General features: G+C 56.0%; 1 protein-coding gene across 1 annotated transcript in view; it reads right to left on the bottom strand.

Annotated features, from left to right (window-relative positions):
* The window catches only part of RAB11FIP5 (RAB11 family interacting protein 5), a 46,531-nt gene that overhangs the window by 16,121 nt on the left and 10,964 nt on the right, over nucleotides 1-19,446 (bottom strand). The window contains exons 2-3 of the mRNA XM_086888579.1: nucleotides 10,691-11,130; nucleotides 7,056-7,743 (exon numbers count right to left, since the gene is read on the bottom strand). Of these exons, the coding sequence (XP_086744705.1) occupies nucleotides 7,056-7,743; nucleotides 10,691-11,130 (1,128 nt within the window). The remainder of the gene's footprint in view (nucleotides 1-7,055; nucleotides 7,744-10,690; nucleotides 11,131-19,446) is intronic.

The following is a 19,446-nucleotide window of genomic DNA, read 5'->3' as shown; positions in this document are numbered from 1 at the left end:
GGGGCACACACAGCTCGTGGGTGCCCTCTCCTGCTGTCACAGAGCAGCGGTGGTGGCCCTGCTCCGTGTCCTCTTCTGCCTGGCCCCACACCGCAGCCCAGCTCCTCCTGGGGGCTCTGAGCGCTCCAGAAGATTTGGGAGAAGCTGGTGGCACAAAGCACTCCAGACTGGCAGCCACTCTCCATGTGCTAAACCTCTCCTGGAGACCAGCAGAGGGTTGGACCTTCCTCCCTAATCCCCCTCGAATTTATGCTCCCCACAAGAGGAGAACAGCTGCTCAGTACATCACCACTCAGCTGGACGAGTTCACAACCTCCACAAATAAATTTTCACAGGGCAAACCACGGCAAATTTTCCTTCCCAGCTGGAAATGGAAGGTGACAAGGGAAGGTGACAAGGGAAGGTGACCAGGGAAGGTTACAAGGCCCAACCACCACGATCTCAGGGTGGCTGCAAGGGGCACATGGCCCTGCCCCAGCTCTGTTTGTCCTGCTGGCTCTGCGCCCGTGCTTTGCTCCTTTCTGCTGAGTAAGAACATCCAGGGCCTGCTCCAGCTCTGCTGGGCTCCAGCTCTAAAAGGCTGCAGAGCATTAATCAGCTGCAGGCTCCTAACGAGCACTGGCTGCTAATGACCAGCCTGGCTGCCAGAAGCTGAGTGGGTGCAGTTCCCTCCTCAGGGGTGGCCGATGCCAGAGCAGCCCCTTGCCCAAGCACCTGCAATTGCACCAATCCCCACCTGCAGAGCTTCAAGGCCTCCTCAACCCCCTGAGATGATCCTGTCTTCATTCCCCACGTCACCATGGAATGGTTTGGGTTGGAAGGGGCATTAGGGATCATCCCATCCCCACCCCAGCCATGGCAGGGACAGCTCCCACTGTCCCAGGAGCTCCAGCCCCAGTGTCCAGCCTGGCCTTGGGCACTGCCAGGGATCCAGGGGCAGCCCCAGCTGCTCTGGGCACCTGTGCCAGGGCCTGCCCACCCTGCCAGGAACAATTCCTGCCCAAATCCCATCCAGCCCTGCCCTCTGGCACTGGCAGCCATTCCCTGGCTCCTGTCCCTCCAGCCCTTGTGATGGGACCCATGGGGTGCTGGACCTGCCCATATTGGCTAAATAGATCAAGACACAACTTGAGTCCACCTTTGCTGGATTCCTGTTTTCCTCCTTCAATTCCCTTTCTGCTTCTCAGCCCCATTCCTGCTGGGACACACTGGGGTTTGTTCAGGGGCTGAAAATCCCAGGCAGAAGAATCATGGAATGTTTAGGCTGGAAAAGCCCTCCAAGATCACCAAGTCCAACCATCCCCAGCAGTGCCAGGGCCACCACGACCCCATGTCCCCAAGTGCCACATCCACAGGGCTTTTACACCCCTCCAGGGATGGGAACTCCAGCCCTGCCCTGGGCAGCTGTGCCAGGCCCAGACAAACCCTTACAGGAAGAAATTTTCCCAATATCCAGCCTGAGCCTCCCCTGGCACAGCCTGGGGCCGTTTGAGGATCTGTGACTTTCCACTGGGATTGCAGGGCTCATTCCCTGGGGTGAATATCCCTGCTTGTGCCACCAGCCTGGCGCTGCCAGGAGCTTTGCTCTGCCCCAAAAAATGCCCTTTCCTGCTCTCCCTGAGGGAGGATGCTGGAAGTGCTGGCTGAAAGCAGGAGTGCAGCACGGTGCATTCCTCTAGAGGGAAACCTACACTTGCAGCAGCCTGATGGAAGCAGCTCTGTGCAGCACTGAAACGCTGACTCACCCTCCTCCTCCTCCTCCTCCTCCCTCTCCTCCTTCCCCTCCCATTCCCAGCACAAGGCTCTGCCAGCCAAAATAAATCGCTGGTACCTTCCTGCCCTCATTTATTTGTTTGGCAGCACTTCACAGACGCCTTTGAGCCTCGCAGCAATAAAAAAAAAAATAAAATAAAAAGGAAATAAAATATTGCTGAGCAACCCCCTGATGGAAAAAGTCGACTGGAAACAGCTTGTTCAATGCAGGGAGATTTCTCCCTGCGGGCCCCAGGCTGGATCTCAGGCTGTGCCCTGGCTGCAGGAGGGTGGGGGACTCTGCACCACCAGGAGGAAACAGCACACGGAGTTTGGGAAGGGCAGGGATGAATCCAGCCCCGATGTGCTGAAGCTCAAGTGGAAAATCCCTGCTAGGAGGGATGGAGGAGGGCTGGATCCGTGTGCTGCCACTCCCAAGCTGCTTTTGGCCCCGTTTTCCCAGAGCTGGGGCTCACTTGGGTGGAAAAGCAGCAGGATGGAGGTGCTGGAGCATCCTGCAGCAGCTGCACACCTGGCAGGGATCAGGAATTTCCTCCCACCGCCATCAGCAGGGCTGGCACAGCAGGAATTGTGCAGGAAGGGGGTGGGAAGAGATGGGAACAGCGGCCCAGGACATTTTTGTTCAGGGTGGGAGCACCAGAGGGAAGGAGGTATTTTAAATGTATTTTAAATAGGAATTGCAGAGGTGGAAGGACTGGATTTCTCTGTAATAAATCACCTGTAATGATCTATAAATTATCTGTAATAATTATCTGTGCAACAACCACTTTGCTCTTCCCTTGGGCCTCACTTGTCCATCATCCCCATTCAAATGGACAATTCTTCCTTTACAGACATTTGCCCTCAAAACCCTGGGAACTTAAAAAAAAAAGGAGAAATCTGGGCAGTGGAAACCCAGGGAGAGATGCAAACTTCAACCCCCAATTCCCACTTTTAGGAGTGGAGGTGGGGCTGTGCTTTTCCTGGAGGGTTCCAAAGCCCATCAGGAGCCAGCTGTGGCTCCAGCTGCCCATCCTGCCTCGTGCCCATCCCTGCAAGAGCAGGCTCAGCAGCACCAAGAGCCATTTCCAGCCCTGCAGGCTCCTCACTCCATCCCTGGGGTGCTCCAAGGCAGGGCTGCACTGTCCTGGACACAATCCCAGTGCCAGGGCTGTGATCCTGGGGGCTCCCATGGACTCATCCACAACACCCTGGTGTCACATCATGGCCTTCATCTCCCCTTTCCTCCAGCTCTGCAGCTTCCCAGGCTCTGCTCCAGGAGTTCTGTTGGCTTTGGAGGGGCTGCCACAACATCCAGGCTCCATCCCACCCCTGCCAGCCTGGCCAAGGACTCTGCTCCAGCCATTCCAAACCTTCCTCCCACTCCCAGCACTTCGGAAAGGCCCATGTCAGGAGGACAGGAGGAACAGGGAGGAGCTGAGTCAAGACCTGGCCTCACTGCTGGATCCAAGGGTTTGGACTCTGGGAAGGGGCTTGAGCCTGCAAATGGAACTGATGGCCCTGTTTTTATAGGACAGAGCACAATTTCCTTTTATTTCTGTTGCCAGGCCTGAGATGCAGCCCCGTTTTATCATCAGGATTCTCCACAGGAAGCAAGAGCTGCAGAGCTCTGATAACATTGGAGGAAACCCTGAAAACATTTAAAGGATTGTTTTAGCCCCAGGCTTTGCCTCAAATAAACCTGCTGAGCCTCTTCCTTACACACAACCCTTAACCACTGACCTTCAAAACAACAACCCCCGACCAGGCTTTTATTCAGGCTTTTATTCAGCCTCCAAAGAGCAAACACCATCTTCCTACTGCTCCATCCCCTCCAGAATCAAAGCCTGGAGCTCTCAGGGATTAGCAAAGCCCGGGATGAGGAGCAGAGCCTTTGGGACCTGCTTCCCTGAGAAGAATCGGGGGTGTCAGTAAGGGCTGAAGGCAGCAGTGCCCAGCTGCCTGCAGTGAGAGCCAGCTCCCACACTGATGGCTCAGCCAAGCCCACCCAGTCCACAACAAAACCCTTTTTATAAAGCTCCAGCTAAACCCAGCCCAAAGGCAGCAGCTCCTTATTTTGGGAAGGGTGTGTTTGGCAGAGCCAGTGGGGAAAGATGAGCTGTGCCAGGCTGGGCCTTGCTGCAGGCAAACTCAGACCTTCCTTCTAATTACAGACCTTTTAACTAATTACAGCCTGAGCTTGCTGGGCTTGCTAAGGGGCTGATTTTGATGCTTTCTCACCACCTTCAGCTCTGGGTTAAACTTAGCCTATCCAAGGTGGGCAAACAGGTGAGAAGGTGCTGCTCACAAAGCTGAAGTTTCCAGAGTCAGGAGAGCAGGAGGGAAAAATTCCTTTCTGCAAATAAATTAAGACTTAAAACTGCTCAGTTTGGAGGCTGCCTCTCTCCAGAGCAAGGGTTAATCCAGCTCTGGAAGTGACACTGCCACTGAACAGCCACAGAGGGATATCAGAGAACCCCCAGAGATCAGAGGATCTGGAATGGTTTGGGTTGGAGGGACCCCAAATCCCCCCCAGTGCCACCCCAGCCATGGCAGGGACAGCTCCCACTGTCCCAGGAGCTCCAGCCCCAGTGTCCAGCCTGGCCTTGGGCACTGCCAGGGATCCAGGGGCAGCCCCAGCTGCTCTGGGCACCTGTGCCAGGGCCTTGCACCCTCCCAGCCAGGAATTCCTTCCCAACATCCCATCTGACCCTGCCCTCTGGCACTCTGAAGCCACCAAGACCTAAAAGCTCTTCCACAGCTTTGACTGAATCACCAGCTTGGTCCACGAGGTCACTCAGTGTAAGGAAGCAAAATAACATCAGAGAAGTCGGTTCTGTATCATTAAAATGAGTAATGATGTCCTAATGAACAGCCTGAAGGAAAACTGAAGCACTTGGAAAACCAGGGCAGAGACAAACCCTGTCCCTGTGATTCCTGCAACACTCCCCAGAGGCTCTCAACTATCCCAGTGCCAAATCCCTGGCCACCAGGAGAGAGAAATCCCTTCCCAGCCAGGCAGGTCCAGCATTTCCCCATCCTCAAGGAACCACTTCTCCCAGTTCCTGCTCCCAATCCCCCCTGCTCCTGTTTCAGCTCATTATTTCCCATTCTTAATTGCAAACTGCACTTAAAGCCCACTCAGATGTTCCTAAATGCCCCAAAAGGGGGTTCTGGGAATTCCTCCCCCCCAGCTCGTGCTGCTTGGAATCCATTCCTGGTTTTGGGAGAGAAAATCCCAAGCAGAGGAGCTGCAGCTACTCCGAGTCTCTCCTCCCCAGACACACAAAGCAAAGCTCGGCTCTGGCTGAGCTTGAGATTAAACTGGGAGCACTGAAGTGGATTTAAAAACAACCCAGGGACTGGAAACCCTCTGGGAAAGGAGCAGTGCTGGGGGTGAGTGCAGGAAGGCAGGGGGCTGTCAGAAACCAGCAGTGTTTAGGGACACTCCTGGTCATTATCCACTGGCTTGGATGGACAAGGAACCCAATTCCAGCTGGGTCAGACATCCCTGCCTCGAAAGCAGCGTCTGCCAGAGGAGCTGGGCAGGCATGGCCCTGCCTGCCTCCTTCCCAGGACTGCCAGGAGGGGAAAACTGCTGGTTTCTCACCCATTTCCCAAGGAAAAGGCCCCAGAGAGAGATGCTGAGGGCAGCTCCATCCCATCCCATCCCATCCCATCCCATCCCATCCCATCCCATCCCATCCCATCCCATCCCATCCCATCCCATCCCATCCCATCCCATCCCCACAGTGCTTCCCTGGCTGCCTCAGGCACTTGTGGGGTCACTGCCTGGATACAGCAGGACTTTTAAGCCTTTATTTTTCATCCTAGGCCTTAACCAGCAGGTTTCTTATCCCAGAATTAGAAAGAAAAACAAAAAGAATGATCCTGGGTGGGAACACTCTGTCCTTCCTCAAGGACAGGATGCAGAGACCGGAGTCTTCCAGGCTCATCCACAAATCCTGCCCTGGGATGTGACACCAAACCACTCCTGGGAATCACGGAATCACAGCATGGTTTGGGTTGGAAGGGACCTTAAAGCTCATCCCATTCCACCCCTGCCATGGACAGGCACCTTCCACCACCCCAGGGTGCTCCCAGCCCCGTCCAACCCACCCTTGGACACTCCCAGGGATAGGGAATTCCAGAAGCATCCACAGGGATGCACCACAGCAGCCCCCAGACCTCACACTTGTCCCTCCTGCTGCTGGAACAGGACAGAGCTCCCACATCCTTCCCAGTGATGGACATTCCTGATATTCCCGAGCCAGGGGAGCAGCTCCTGCCTGTCCCAGTGTCCCCAGCCCTGCAGCCCCAAGGTCACCACGAGCATCACACCTTCCTGTGGAAAGCAGGAATTTTGGGGCTGGTTCTGGAGCCAGACTGAGGGATGTTAAATCCATGTGGGAGCCGGGTGATGTGGAATAAACCAGGAGTGCCCTCCTCATTACAGGAGGCTCAGACTGAACTCAAATCCTTCTGCTTCATAAATTAGGTTAAAGTCAGCCCAGATCAGAAAATCCCTCTAAAATAAACCAAGATAAAGCAAGGCTGCAGACTGAGGCAGCTCCGAGTGCTGCTTGTTTTCCCTGGCTGATTTTAACCCCATTTCCTGCCTCTCACTGACAACACCCTCGACCTCTGGACTGCCAGCTCAGCTCCAGGGGCTCCAGGGGTGACAAATTCCTCTCAGGAACAGCACAAACACCACAAAACCCCCAGGATTTGGAGGGATGAATCATCACACAAAGCAAGAACAGTTAGAGATTGATAACTGGGAGAAGGGGAGGCTGGGTGGGATGGGAAGAGCAAAGAGCAGGGTTGGGATTAATTACTTTGGGAATTTTAATGACATCTCATGTAACCAAAGTGCTGCACCCCGACCAGAGCCTGCAGGGGGGTGTGGGGTTCACAACGAGAATGTGATTACACATCCCAATATCCCACACCCCAGCCTGAATGCCAGGGAAGCTTTTTCAGCTCATTAAAGGATAACGATCCTTCCTTTTCAGGCCACAGAACCTCTTGGTGTGACCACACTGAGCCTCATCCCTGCTGAGGGAAACCTCTCCACGGAGGGGATCCCTCCCTTCCCCGAGAGGAAAACACAGAGGTGGTTCCTGGCAGAAGCCAGGGGAGGATCCAGGAAAATCCCCTTCCCTTGGAGACATTTAACAGCAAGGAAGGATTTTCCCTGCTCTGACCTTGCCTGAGCACTCCCAGGAGCATCCAGGAGCTCCGACCAGGGGAATTTGGGGCAGGAATCAGCAGCCTGGACCTCCACACCCCCTTGCACTGACCTGGCTTTCTGGGGTGACTCTTTGGGCTCCTTGGACCCAAACCAGCCGCTGTTCTTACTCCCGTCATCCCCCGCAGCCGAGGCGTGGACGGGGGTCCCTCTGTCCCCCTGGCCTTTGCCCCCCGCGTCGCTCCGGGCTCCCCCGTGGTGGAAGAAGCCTCCCTTGGCCTTCTTGTCCTCCTTCCTGGCGTCCTCGGGCGCTTTGTCCTTGGCCAGCTCCGAGGAGAAGCCCAGAGGAGCCGCGGCCTGCGTGGGTTTGCCCTCCAGGCGGGCGCTCTCCTCCATCCTGGCCCTGCCCAGGTGGTTGCTGAGGGTCACGGCCTTGGTGGACACCTTGAGCTCTTCCTGCAGGGCCAGGCTGGGAGGGGACGGGATGAACCTGTGCTCGTCCCTCTGCTGGGCCCTCTCCAGGCCGCCCCAGGCCGCCTCGCGGGGCTCGGGGTGCAGCGGGGAGAAGGCGAAAGGCTGGTCCTGGCGGCGGGGCAGGGGTGGTGGGGCAGGCCCGGGGGGGTTCCTCGGGGGTTCCTCGCCGTACACGTGGCTGCCGTTGATGCAGAGCGACGAGCGCGACGCGGCGTCGGCCGCGGGCCTCAGGCCCTGCGCGGCTCCGGCCTCCGGGCCCAGCTGGGACACGTCGTCGCTGAACGCTCGCTTGTGGCTCGGCTTCGGGGAGGACAGCAGCTCCTTCACTGCGGGGAGCAGGCACAAAACAGCTCAGGCCACCGTCATCTCCTGCTGTCACCCTGTCCCACCCCAAACCCCTGGTGAAGGGCGGCCCAGGGGTTCTGACTGGGTTGGAGTCCCTGGGGTTTCTCCCTTGGTGTGTTTCTGGTGTGTCAGGGTCAGAGATGCAGGATATAAACTGTCACCCTGAAAACTCAGCTTCTGAGCCTGCTGCCATGGTTTTCTAAGGACTTTCCCAGGACAGGAACTGTAAACATAGATATGTGTACATTCTTTCTGTTCCACGTCTTGTGATGGGCATCTCTCATGGCCAGTGCAGTGAGAAAGTGTTATCCTGACCCTCCAACCCCTGGCTGTGGGCCAGGCCATAAATCCTGGGAGGAAAAATAAACTCTGCTCTTCTTTTCACCACACCTCGAGCTGTGTGTGTGTGATGTGTTCATCTTCAGCGGTAACAATTAACTTTTATCTGTAATACCTAACTCTGACAGCCAAGAAAGCACCGAGTTCCACACAGCACCATGGAGACAACTGTTAAAGTAGAAAAGACTGAAAATGTGTGTGAATAAGGTTTCTTGAGTCACTGAGTGAATGGGTTGAAGTTTAGAGTTTAAGGCAGTTTAGAGAGCAGAGGACAAGATGGAGGATTTAAGGTGTTGTCTCTTGTCCTTCTTTCTTCTCCATGTTCTCCCAGGGGTTTTTGGGTGTAATTGGGTAAAAAATGCAGCAGTGCAGCACTCAGGTGTTGGGTCATTGGGTGAATAAGAAAAATAATTTAGTTGGCATTTGTTAATTGGGTAAATGGGACTAGTGGTCCCTGACCCTGAACTCCACCCTCAAAGGGGGAGACCCTCAAGAGTTCTGTCCCTCAAAAACCCCTGCCTGCCTCTGTTTGGGGCTCTCTGCTCTGGATCTGAGTTGTTCCCGTGCTGAATAAATGGTTTCATGAACAGGAACCCGTCTCGTTGGTGTTCCATGCTGCTCCCCAGAACCCTGCAGCTCCCCTGGACGTGATCCTGAGGTTGTGGACTACAACAATCCCCACCTGGAGCCACCAAAGAACACCTGGGGACTCAGCCTGGCCCTGCCCAGGACTCCCATTAAAGTCACGGAAATGCCAAGGACAGCTCGGGGTGTGCAGCCACACAGGGGACACAAAACTGTCCCCAGCACAGCGGGGAGGACCCCCAGAGGAGACTGAGGTGACAAACCCATGGTCTGAGAGGATCTGAGGCTGATAATAAATGCAAGGAACACCCCAGGAGCTCCTTGAAGGGTTTTAAAGGTTCCATGTGACTCATGAGTTTGCACTGAACGAGAGAAGATGAGCTCCAGGCTCGGTGTGACGAACCAGGAGGATCCAGTGCCTGCACTTCCCTCCCACTGCCTCGAGGGCTGGACTTGATCATCTTAAAAATCTTTTCCAACCTTAACAATTCCGTGATTCCATGGCCTTGTGGCTCCTGCCAGTTTTGGGGGGGTAAAAGTCCTGGAGAACCCAAGGAAAACAGCTGACACAGCTGGAGGTGCTGCTTCCTTCACAGAACCCTGGAATGCTTTGGGATTCCAGACCACCCAGTTCCAACCCCCTGCCATGGGAAGGGAAGCTCCCAGTGGCTGGAAGGCTCGTCCCAAGGAGCAGCACGGAGATGTCACCCAGCAGAAGCCACCCTGGGAACTCCCACCCAACCTTGCCATGTGCTGTCTGCAGCCAACTGAACCATTTAATGACATTTGTTTCCAAGGCAGAATTAACTCCCTACAAGGGCCTTTTTTGTTTGTAAATCACTGCCCTGGGAGTGCCAGGAGCTCAGATTGTTTTAATCACTGAGCCAGCCCTGTTTTGGCTTTCATTAGAGAGAGCAGTGACCTGGGGCAGGGCCAGCACTGCCAGGGCCAGCCGGTCCTGCCTGCCAGGGACTGCTGGGGACCAGCAGGAACAGCCCCGAGGAACCCTCACACCCTGGCAGCTCGTGGTGCAGGCATGGAAAAGCAAAATCTGGGATGTTCCTCCCATTCTGGCACACAGAAGGTCTCGGGGTTCGTGTGAGATGTCACCTCTAAGCGAGCAAAGGAGGCTCAGGGGGAATTTCTGGCTCTGCACAAGTCCCTGGCAGGAGGGGACAACCCGGGGGGATTTGGGATCTGCTCGCAGGGAACAGGGACAGGAGGAGAGAGAACAGCCTCAGGGGAGCTCAGGGGGGTTTGGTTGGACATGAGGGAAAATCCCATGGGAAAGGAGCTTGGGAAGGAGCTGCCCAGGGAGGTTTGGGGTGCCCAGGGAGTTTTAGGGTGCCCAGGGAGGTTTAGGGTGCCCAGGGAGGTTTGGAGTGCCCAGGGAGGTTTGGAGTGCCCAGGGAGGTTTGGGATGCCCAGGGAGGTTTGGGGTGTCCAGGGAGGTTTGGGGTGCCCAGGGAAGGACTGGAGGTGGCACTGGGGGCTCTGGGCTGGGGACAGGTGGGGATGGGGCACAGGTGGGACTCGGTGATCCTGGAGATCTCCAAGCACACAGATCCCAGTTCTGTGATTGTCACAGCTGAGGGTCCTTCCAGGACCTGTGCCAGGTTAGGGCTGATGGAGCTGCAGCTGCCAGGGAACAGGGACAGGAGGAGAAGAAACAGCCTCAGGCTGGGCCAGGGGACATTTAGGGAAAACTTCTCCACTAAAAGGGCTGTCCAGCCCTGGCCCAGCTGCCCAGGGCAGGGCTGGAGCGCCCATCCCTGCAGGGATTTAAAGCCCTGTGCAGGTGGCACTTGGGGACACGGGCAGCAGTGGCCCTGGCACTGCTGGGGATCGGTTGGATTCCACGATCCTGGAGGGCTTCTCCAATTCCACAACTCCCCGATCTGTGGCTGGGTAAGCAATCAGTTAACAGAGCTGAGGGAAGTCTCAGCAGCCCCTTGCAAAGGAAGGAAGGGGGAAACACGAGGGGATGATCCCTGATCCTCTTACCGGAGCGCTCGGTGGACAGGCTGCCGTGTCTGCTCGGGGACCTGGCCACCTCGGGGGCGTTGGCCACCAGGCTCAGGCTGGCAGAGGAGATGGTGCTGTCGGACCCCAGGGAGGTGCTGGACTGGGTCAGGGATGACTTGCGCAGTTTGCTCTTCAGGAAGAAACCCTTGACTTTGGATTTCTTGCCCCCGAGCTCGAAGTCATCCTCCATGTCCAGGGCTCCCATGCTGCTGGGGATGATGGCAGAGGCCGACTCCAGCTCGTATTTCTTCTTGCCCGTCACCTTGTCCTTCAGCTTGCCGAAGGGCGAGCGCGGCTTGTCCTTCACGGACAGGTCGAACATGCTGGCGGTGAGGCTGTTCCGGGTGAACTGGATGCTCACCAGGATCTCACCACGCTCCTTCTCCTTCTTCCCAGCCTTGGAGTGCAGCTTGTGCCACCTGCAGCCAGAGGGGAGGGAGAAGGAAAGGCCCTCTGTCATCTCCAAGAGCCAGGAGAACTTTGGAGGAGATGCTGGGAGAAAGCAGCAGGGCACAAGTTTCTCCAGGGAAAGGGCTGGAAAACGTTGGAACTGCCTGGGGAGGTTTGGAATGTCCATTCCTGGAGATGCCCAAGGAATTCCTGGGGTGGGAAAATGTTGGAGCTGCCCGGGGAGGTTTGGAGTGCCCATCCCTGGAGATGCCCAAGGAATTCCTGGGGTGGCACTCAGAGCTCTGGGCTGGGGACAAGGGGGGATCCAACACAGGATCCATGGCTGGGAGGGCTTTTCCAGCCTCAGTGAGTCTAACCCAAGTGTTCCAGATTCCACTGACCCCCAAGTCAGACACACAAACACCCCACACGGAGGTGGCACTCAGGACCTGACCCCTCCCTGATGCCCCTGCAGCTCCAGCCCTGGCAGACAGCGCTCTGGTTTCCCAGGGAAAGCTGGCAGCTGTGTCCAGGAGGAGACAAAGCTGCTGGAATTTTGTGTTCCTGATTTAAATATCCCAGAGCCGGTGACTCAAGGGATCCTCTCGGCAGAGACTGACCCAGAACGGCAAAGGAACTCAACAGCATCCATTAAATCAACTTTGTGCCAGACCTGCTGTGTCTCACTCCAGTAAAGATGCTCAGGTTCTCCTGGAAGTGTCCTTGCATTGAGTTCTTTCCAGGATGAGGCATCCCAGGAGCTCTGTGCAGCTCCAGCCCAACACAACCCCTGATCCGGGGGCAATTCCCAGGGCAGGCTCCTGCTGACAGCTCCTGGAGCCCATGTCCAGCACAAAGCTCCCACTGATTGATCCCAGAGCATCACTGGGAATGCTTCCCACTGTCCCACCCCACACACAGCCCCCAACGCCAAGGCTGCCCGTGGAAAGGGAAGAGCTTTGGAAAAGCCTCCAAACCATTCATGGCACGAGGCACAAACAGCCCCAAGCTCCCTTGAGGCCCTGATGGTCCCACAGGGAATGGCCTGGCAGCTGGCAGGGCACGGAGCAGCCCCTGGAATGGGGTGGGAGAGGGGTCTGGACTCCTGCCAGTGGGGCTGGGGACAATCCCAGAGCCACCCTCTGGTTCTCCACTTGCACATCCCTGTGGGGCAGCACCAAACACAGGCCACGAGGGAACCATTCCTTCCCAAAAATCACTCCCTTCTCCCCATGGGATGCTCCATCTCTCCAATCCCAGGCACCACTTCCCACAGCTGCAGCAGCATGAGCAGGAATCCAGCACAGCCACTGCCCTGATCCCATCCAGATCCAAGCATTTAATGAATTCCTGATTAAAATTCCCCTTAACAAGGCACAAGGACATCTGCAGGCTCGGGACAGATCCTGTTTCTCCATGTTGTGCTTCTTGGGAGCAATGGAAGGTGAAGACACTTCTGACATGCATTAACAATTTCCCAGCAAACAAAAGTCCCAGTGGTGCCTTCATCCACTTGGAGAGTGAAGAGGGAAGAAAAATAAATAGGGAAGGAAAATGGGATGGGATGGGGAAAGGGAGGAGAAGGGAGGAGAAGGGAGGAGAAGGGAGGAGAAGGGAGGAGAAGGGAGGAGAAGGGAGGAGAAGGGAGGAGAAGGGAGGAGAAGGGAGGAGAAGGGAGGAGAAGGGAGGAGAAGGGAGGAGAAGGGAGGAGAAGGGAGGAGAAGGGGAAAGGGAGAAGGGTGGAGGCAGGTGTGACCATGCTGGAATCACCAGGGTGAGGAAAATACTGGAACTGTGTCCTCCAGGAGTTGCTGGATTTCTGCCAAGGAAGTTTTCACAGCCTGGATGAAGGAAGGAGCTGGGAGGCTTGGGAATGCTACACCCAGAAGTGTCCAAAGCCAGGCTGGACAGGGCCTGGAGGAACTGGGATAGTGGGAAGTGTCTCAGCCTGTGGGACTGGATGGGTTTTAAGGTCCCTTCCAACCCAATCCTGTCTGGGATCCTTCAAAGGGGGCACAAAATCCCCTCATTCCCTGGAACATTCCCAGGTCCTTCACCACACAAAGTGCAGGAGGGACAGTGCTGGGCACAGACATGGAATTAAATCCCAGGGAATCCACTCCTATTCCCACCACTCACTTATCCCACCCCACCCAATGCCCACTGCAACATTTCCAGTGCTCAGGCTGTCAGCTTGAAAATATCCAGGCAGGAAAAAACAAACCCATGGAAAAAGGCAGCATTAACCCCTTAGAGCCAGGCACCAGCAACAAAAGCAGCCCAGAAGAGGCTGAGCCCTGCCAGGGAGCAGGAGCAGGAGCATCAGGAGGACTCTTCCCAAAGGATTGGAGGGGAAAAGGCTGCCTGGAACACCCCACAGTGCATTGATGTTCACTCTAATGCAGGACCTGGAAACAGCTCAGGAGGGAAGGGCTGCAGCAGCTGGGGAAGGAGAGACTGAGGGGCTGAATCACTGCACAGGAAAACAAAGAACTCCTGAAAGGAGCCTTTGTACTTTACATCATCCCGTGGAAAAAAACAGGGAGAATCTGGGTGGATTAACACAAGGAAAGGAGGAGATGGAACAGCCTGGACATGTCCCTAGCACCTCCCATCTCATCCCATGGATCCCATCCCATGGATCCCATCGCATGGATCCCATCCCATGGATCCCAGCCCATGGATCCCAGCCCATGGATCCCATCCCATCCCATGGATCCCATCCCATGGATCCCATCCCATCCCATGGATCCCATCTCATGGATCCCACCCCATGGATCCCATCCCATCCCAGCCCAGCCCATCCCATCCCATCTCATCCCATGGATCCCATCCCATCCCAGCCCCTCCAGTCCCATCCCATGGATCCCATCCCATGGATCCCAGCCCATCTCATCCCATGGATCCCATCCCATCCCAGCCCCTCCAGTCCCATCTCATGGATCCCATCCCATGGATCCCATCCCATCTCATCCCATGGATCCCATCCCACCCCACCCCACCCTGTGAGCACCAAAGGGAATTCAGGTGCTGAGCCTGAGCTGCTCCAAAAAGCAGCTGCTGAAGGCAAGAGCTGTGCTGGGCTGGGATTCAGGAGCTATTTCTGGTTCCCCAGCCCTCATCCACAGTCAGGACCACACCTCCAACAGGCAACGGGGCTATTTTTAGGCTGAGCTCTCAGTTCATGGCACAGGACAAGGTTTGGGAGGATTCAGCTGTTCCAGGCCGTGTGTTTGGGTTTTTATGAATCAGCCCCAGTGGAAAGAGGAGGTGCAAACTCCTGGGATGGAGCAGGACAGAGGGATCGGGGAGGGATCAAGTCCCAAACAGCAACACACAAACTCCCACAGCAGCTTTTCACCATCAGCCCCATCCCACGGCCCTCGGCTTCCCAAATTCCTCCCAGGAGCTGCCCTCAGGGGGATCCTGGGAGGGCATTTCTGGATTGGGGCCACCCAAGGTCTCATCCTGGAGAGGGACACGACGTTTTTATGGGAACAGAACCCACCTGGAAAACAAACACAAACTCCTTTTTCCAGGTCTGAAGGAGCAGAAGTGGGTCACGTCAGTCAGAGCCTGGAGCGCAGGGGGATGGAGGGAACTGCACCAAGCACAGCCAGCCCCAGGATCCACAAGGATCTGATTCCTGGGGCTGCTTTGGAGACCACAGCTGGCACCCAGCTCCTCGCTGCACAGGACACCCAGGACAAGCCCCCCACCCCCAGCCCGCTCTGAGGGTCCCCAGCCCCATGCAGCCTTTGCTGTTACAAAACTGAAATTAAAATGAAGTTGAACTCTGCTCCAGAGCTGGAGCTGGTGGGGATCAGGAGCAGGATTGCTCCCAGCTGAGGAGCTGTGCCCCAGTCTGTGTTCCTTCCCTTGCTCCTGACAGCTGGAATGTGCTTCCCAGAGCATGGAACCTGCAGGATCAGCATCCTCTGCTCCGTGGGGAGCTGCTCCTGCCCCCAGCCCTGCCAGGTGACAGCCTGCTGACACACAGAGAGCTCAGGGACATCTCCAGGGTGACAAATCCAGGGAATGGAGAGCTCAGGGACACCTCCAGGGTGACACATTTGGGAATGGAGAAACCAGAGACACCTCAAGAATGACAAATCCAGGGAACGGAGAGCTCAGGGACACCTCCAGAGTGACACATTTGGGAATGGAGAGCTCAGGGACACCTCAAGAATGACAAATCCAGGGAATGGAGAGCTCAGGGACACCTCCAGAGTGACACATTTGGGAATGGAGAGCTCAGGGACATCTCCAGAGTGACACATCCAGGGAATGGATAGCCCAGGGACACCTCCAGGGTGACACATTTGGGAATGGATAGCCCAGGGACACCTCCAGGGTGACACATCCAGGGAATGCAGCTCCAGCCAGATGGAAGGCACAAGGCACAGGCTGGGGAAATTCGCTTTTGCTAACAAATGTGCATTGTTCCCTGTGACACTCCATGGATCCAGCACTGCTGGGTGTGGATCCCAAGGTGAGAACCCCAGGATCTGTTTTCCATGCCCAGGGAAGGGCCTGGAGAGCAGCCCAGGGTGGCTGAGGGGGAAGGAAGCAGCGCTGCACCCCAGCTGGGCAGAGAGGAAACCTCAAAGAGAGAACTCCAGGGAAGGGGAAGTTGCTGGAGGCCCTGTGAGCTCCAGGGAGGCTCCTGAGCTGAGAGGGGTCTGCAGCTCCCATTCCTGGGCTGTCACGGGATCGGGGGCAGTCCCACGTGGGAGAGGCTGCCCAGCCCCCCCAGTGTGGCTGTGCACACTCATTGAGTTAATTGAGTTGGTTAATGAGCACAGCCAGCTGTCCCAGACACCCCTGAACCCCTCTGCTGTCCCCAGGCCCGGGCCAAGGGAGCAGTGCCAAAGGCAGCACTGGGAGACAGCACCAGGGGTCTGTTTCTACATCTGCTGTTGTCAGGATGAGTGAGAGAGCAGCCACAGAGCTGCTCCTGGAACCAGAGCTGTTCCCAAACCAGAGCTGCTCCCCAAACCAGAGCTGTTCCCCAAACCAGAGCTGTTCCCAAACCAGAGCTGCTCCCAAACCAGAGCTGTTCCCAAACCAGAGCTGTTCCCAAACCAGAGCTGCTCCCCAAACCAGAGCTGTTCCCAAACCAGAGCTGTTCCCAAACCAGAGCTGTTCCCAAACCAGAGCTGTTCCCAAACCAGAGCTGTTCCCAAACCAGAGCTGCTCCCCAAACCAGAGCTGTTCCCAAACCAGAGCTGTTCCCAAACCAGAGCTGTTCCCAAACCAGAGCTGCTCCCCCGCTCCTGCAACATCCCTCACCCTGCGCTGAGCCCAGGGAAAGACACCAGCGTGGAAACGGGAGCACAGGAACATGAACAGGAGGGAAAGAGACCCCGATGGGGATGGGGATGGGATGAGGATGAGGATGAGGATGAGATGAGGATGGGGATGGGATGAGGATGAGGATGAGGATGAGATGAGATGAGGATGGGATGAGGATGAGGATGAGGATGAGGATGAGGATGAGGATGAGGATGAGGATGGGATGAGGATGGGATGAGGATGAGATGAGATGAGGATGAGATGAGGATGAGGATGAGGATGAGGATGAGGATGAGGATGAGGATGAGGATGAGGATGAGGATGAGGATGAGGATGAGGATTGGGATGAGGATGGGATGGGATGAGGATGGGATGAGGATGAGGATGGGATGAGGATGAGATGAGGATGATGATGGGGATGGGGATGGGATGAAGATGAGGATGGGATGAGGATGGGATGAGGATGGGATGAGGATGGGATGAGGATGGGATGAGGATGAGGATGGGATGAGGATGGGGATGGGATGAGGATGGGATGAGGATGAGGATGGGATGAGGATGAGGATGGGATGAGGATGAGGATGGGATGAGGATGGATTTTCTCAGGGCAAACACCTTCCCTTTCCCTCTGTGCTCTGCCCTGCCCTGGGCAGCAGGGCACAGCCCAGGGGGGCACAGGGACCCCAGGAAATGTTCCTGTGGCTCTTGGGCACTGCTCACTCCCCACCAGTGAGAAACCCCCGGCTGTGGGAGCTGTGGGAGCACTGGGCTGGCCCAGCAGCTCCAGGATGGGCAGGGAACAGAGCCAGCCCCAAAGGGAAGGCAACACCAACTCTGAGCAGAGATTTTCCATCACATTATCCAGAACTTCCACATCCCCTCTGGAGCAAGTGACTCCTTCAGCACAGAGCCAAGGCCTCCAGCCCATCAGCAGCTTCCTGCCTCAACATTCCAAAGGCCTGGGTGAGCCAAGCTCATCCCACTGGTTTGGGATAACCAATGGACACTGGGATGAGATCAGGGCAGGACTCAGAGCTGCCAGGGGCACTACCCTGCTCGTCTTCCCATGAGGACATGGGTCATTCCCATAGAGATATGGGAATATTCCTATATGGATATGGGTTATTCCTATAGGGATATGGGTTATTCCCATAAGGACATGGGTTATTCCCATGAGGACATGGGTCATTCCCATGAGGACATGGGTTATTCCCATAGGGATATGGGTCATTCCCATAAGGATATGGGTTATTCCCATGAGGATATGGGTTATTCCCATGAGGACATGGGTTATTCCTATAAGGACATGGGTTATTCCCATGAGGATGTGGGTTATTCCAGGGAGAACATGGGTCATTCCCATGAGGACATGGGTTATTCCCATGAGGATGTGGGTTATTCCAGGGAGAACATGGGTCATTCCCATGAGGACATGGGTTATTCCCATGAGGATGTGGGTTATTCCAGGGAGAACATGGGTCATTCCCATGAGGACATGGGTTATTCCCATGAGGACAAGGGTTATTCCAGGGAGAACATGGGTTATTCCCATGAGGACATGGATTATTCCTATAAGGACATGGGTTATTCCCATGAGGATAAGGATTATTCCAGGGAGAACCACCTTTGCCCTCCGATGGCTCTGGTTGGGGTCCCCAAAAGATTCCCCTGCAAGCCCCAGCTCAGCTGGACCCACTGTGCCCCAGCAGCCCTGTTCAGGCACCAGGGCCTCCAGCTCCCCCTCAGACTGGTCCCAGTGCTTTGCAGGGAGCTCAGGGACTTTCTTGGGGGAGTGAAGTCCCTTGGTGATTCCTGGGATGCACCAGGGAAGGAGGCACAGCTGGAGCGTTTCTGGAGCACTTCCACTCCAAAGCCTCCCAAAAGCACTGAGCCCTGTCAGGGTGGGTGAGGTTCACCTGAAACCGAGCAGAAATTCTGCTGCACAGCTCAGAGCTGCAGTGGGACACAGACACATCCCAACACAGAGCCAAAGGCTCTTCCCAGACTGCTCCAGGCTGGCATTTACTGCTGATTCATCCCTGCAACAAGGTCAGCCTGGCTGGGCAGAAGAGCCCCAGGTCTTAAATCAGGGATCTCCTGGGCTGCTACAGCAACAGAGCAGGGCAGGGCATGGAGAAACCAATCCAGGGAAAACACTGGGGGCAGCTCCTCTTGGCACAAACCCTCCCTGAGAGCCCAGCACAGGGACACTTCCCTGAGCCTGGAGCAGCAGCAGCTGGGCCAGGAGGAAGCTCACCTAGCCAGGATGGGAAGCACAGGCTGGAAAACAAGCCAGCCCCAGGGAATTTTGTGCTTTTTTCTCTGGCTCCCTGTTCCTGCCCCAGCTTCCCCCAGCAGTGCTGGGAAGCTTTTCCACAGAGCCGGTTTCGTGTTGGTTTTGGATGGCTGATCCTGCCAGGTGATCCCTGCGAGCTGCTAAAAGCACAGATGGAAAATAAACACAGGCTGACTCCCCTGTGGATGGAGCAGCTGAGGTGGGAAGTTCATCCCTCCAAATGTTCTTCCCAGAAGTGCTCACAAACAAGGAACCAACTCAACGGAGCAGCCCAGCCCTGCTGAGGGCTCCAGCTCTGAGACAGCAGCTCCAGAGGGGCTGCACCCCAGGAATGGAGAGCTGTGTGGAAGGACAGGAAGCCCTGGGCATGGTGCTGGTGCTCCACTGGGACAAGCAGGAAGCCAGGTGAGAAAATGCCAGCAAGGACTGGCACCTGCTGAAGGGTTCATCCCAGGATGAGCTTGTCACAGCCAGGAACGGAGATATTGTCACTGCAGAGGGACCCAACTGCAGGAACAGCCTGAAAAGCAGGAAAAGCCAGCCCTGCTGGTGTCCCAGCTGGGAGTGCACCCCCAGGCTGTGCCCAGGGATGGGACAAAGCCCATCCAGGCAAGGTCAGAGGCAAGCAGGGAGATGAAAAGGAAGGGGACAGCTTTTGGACCAGGATAGACACCAGGGATGGAAAAGAGCTGTGAGCCACCAGGACGGTGCTGGCATGAGAGCACCAGCAGTGGCTTCATCCCAAATCACTTTG

This window comes from Cyanistes caeruleus, chromosome 5 (assembly GCF_971803275.1).
Source record: "Cyanistes caeruleus chromosome 5, bCyaCae1.hap1.1, whole genome shotgun sequence".
NCBI lineage: Eukaryota > Metazoa > Chordata > Aves > Passeriformes > Paridae > Cyanistes > Cyanistes caeruleus.
Note: the sequence above shows the minus strand (reverse complement) of the source record. Positions and strands in the feature narration are given on the sequence as shown.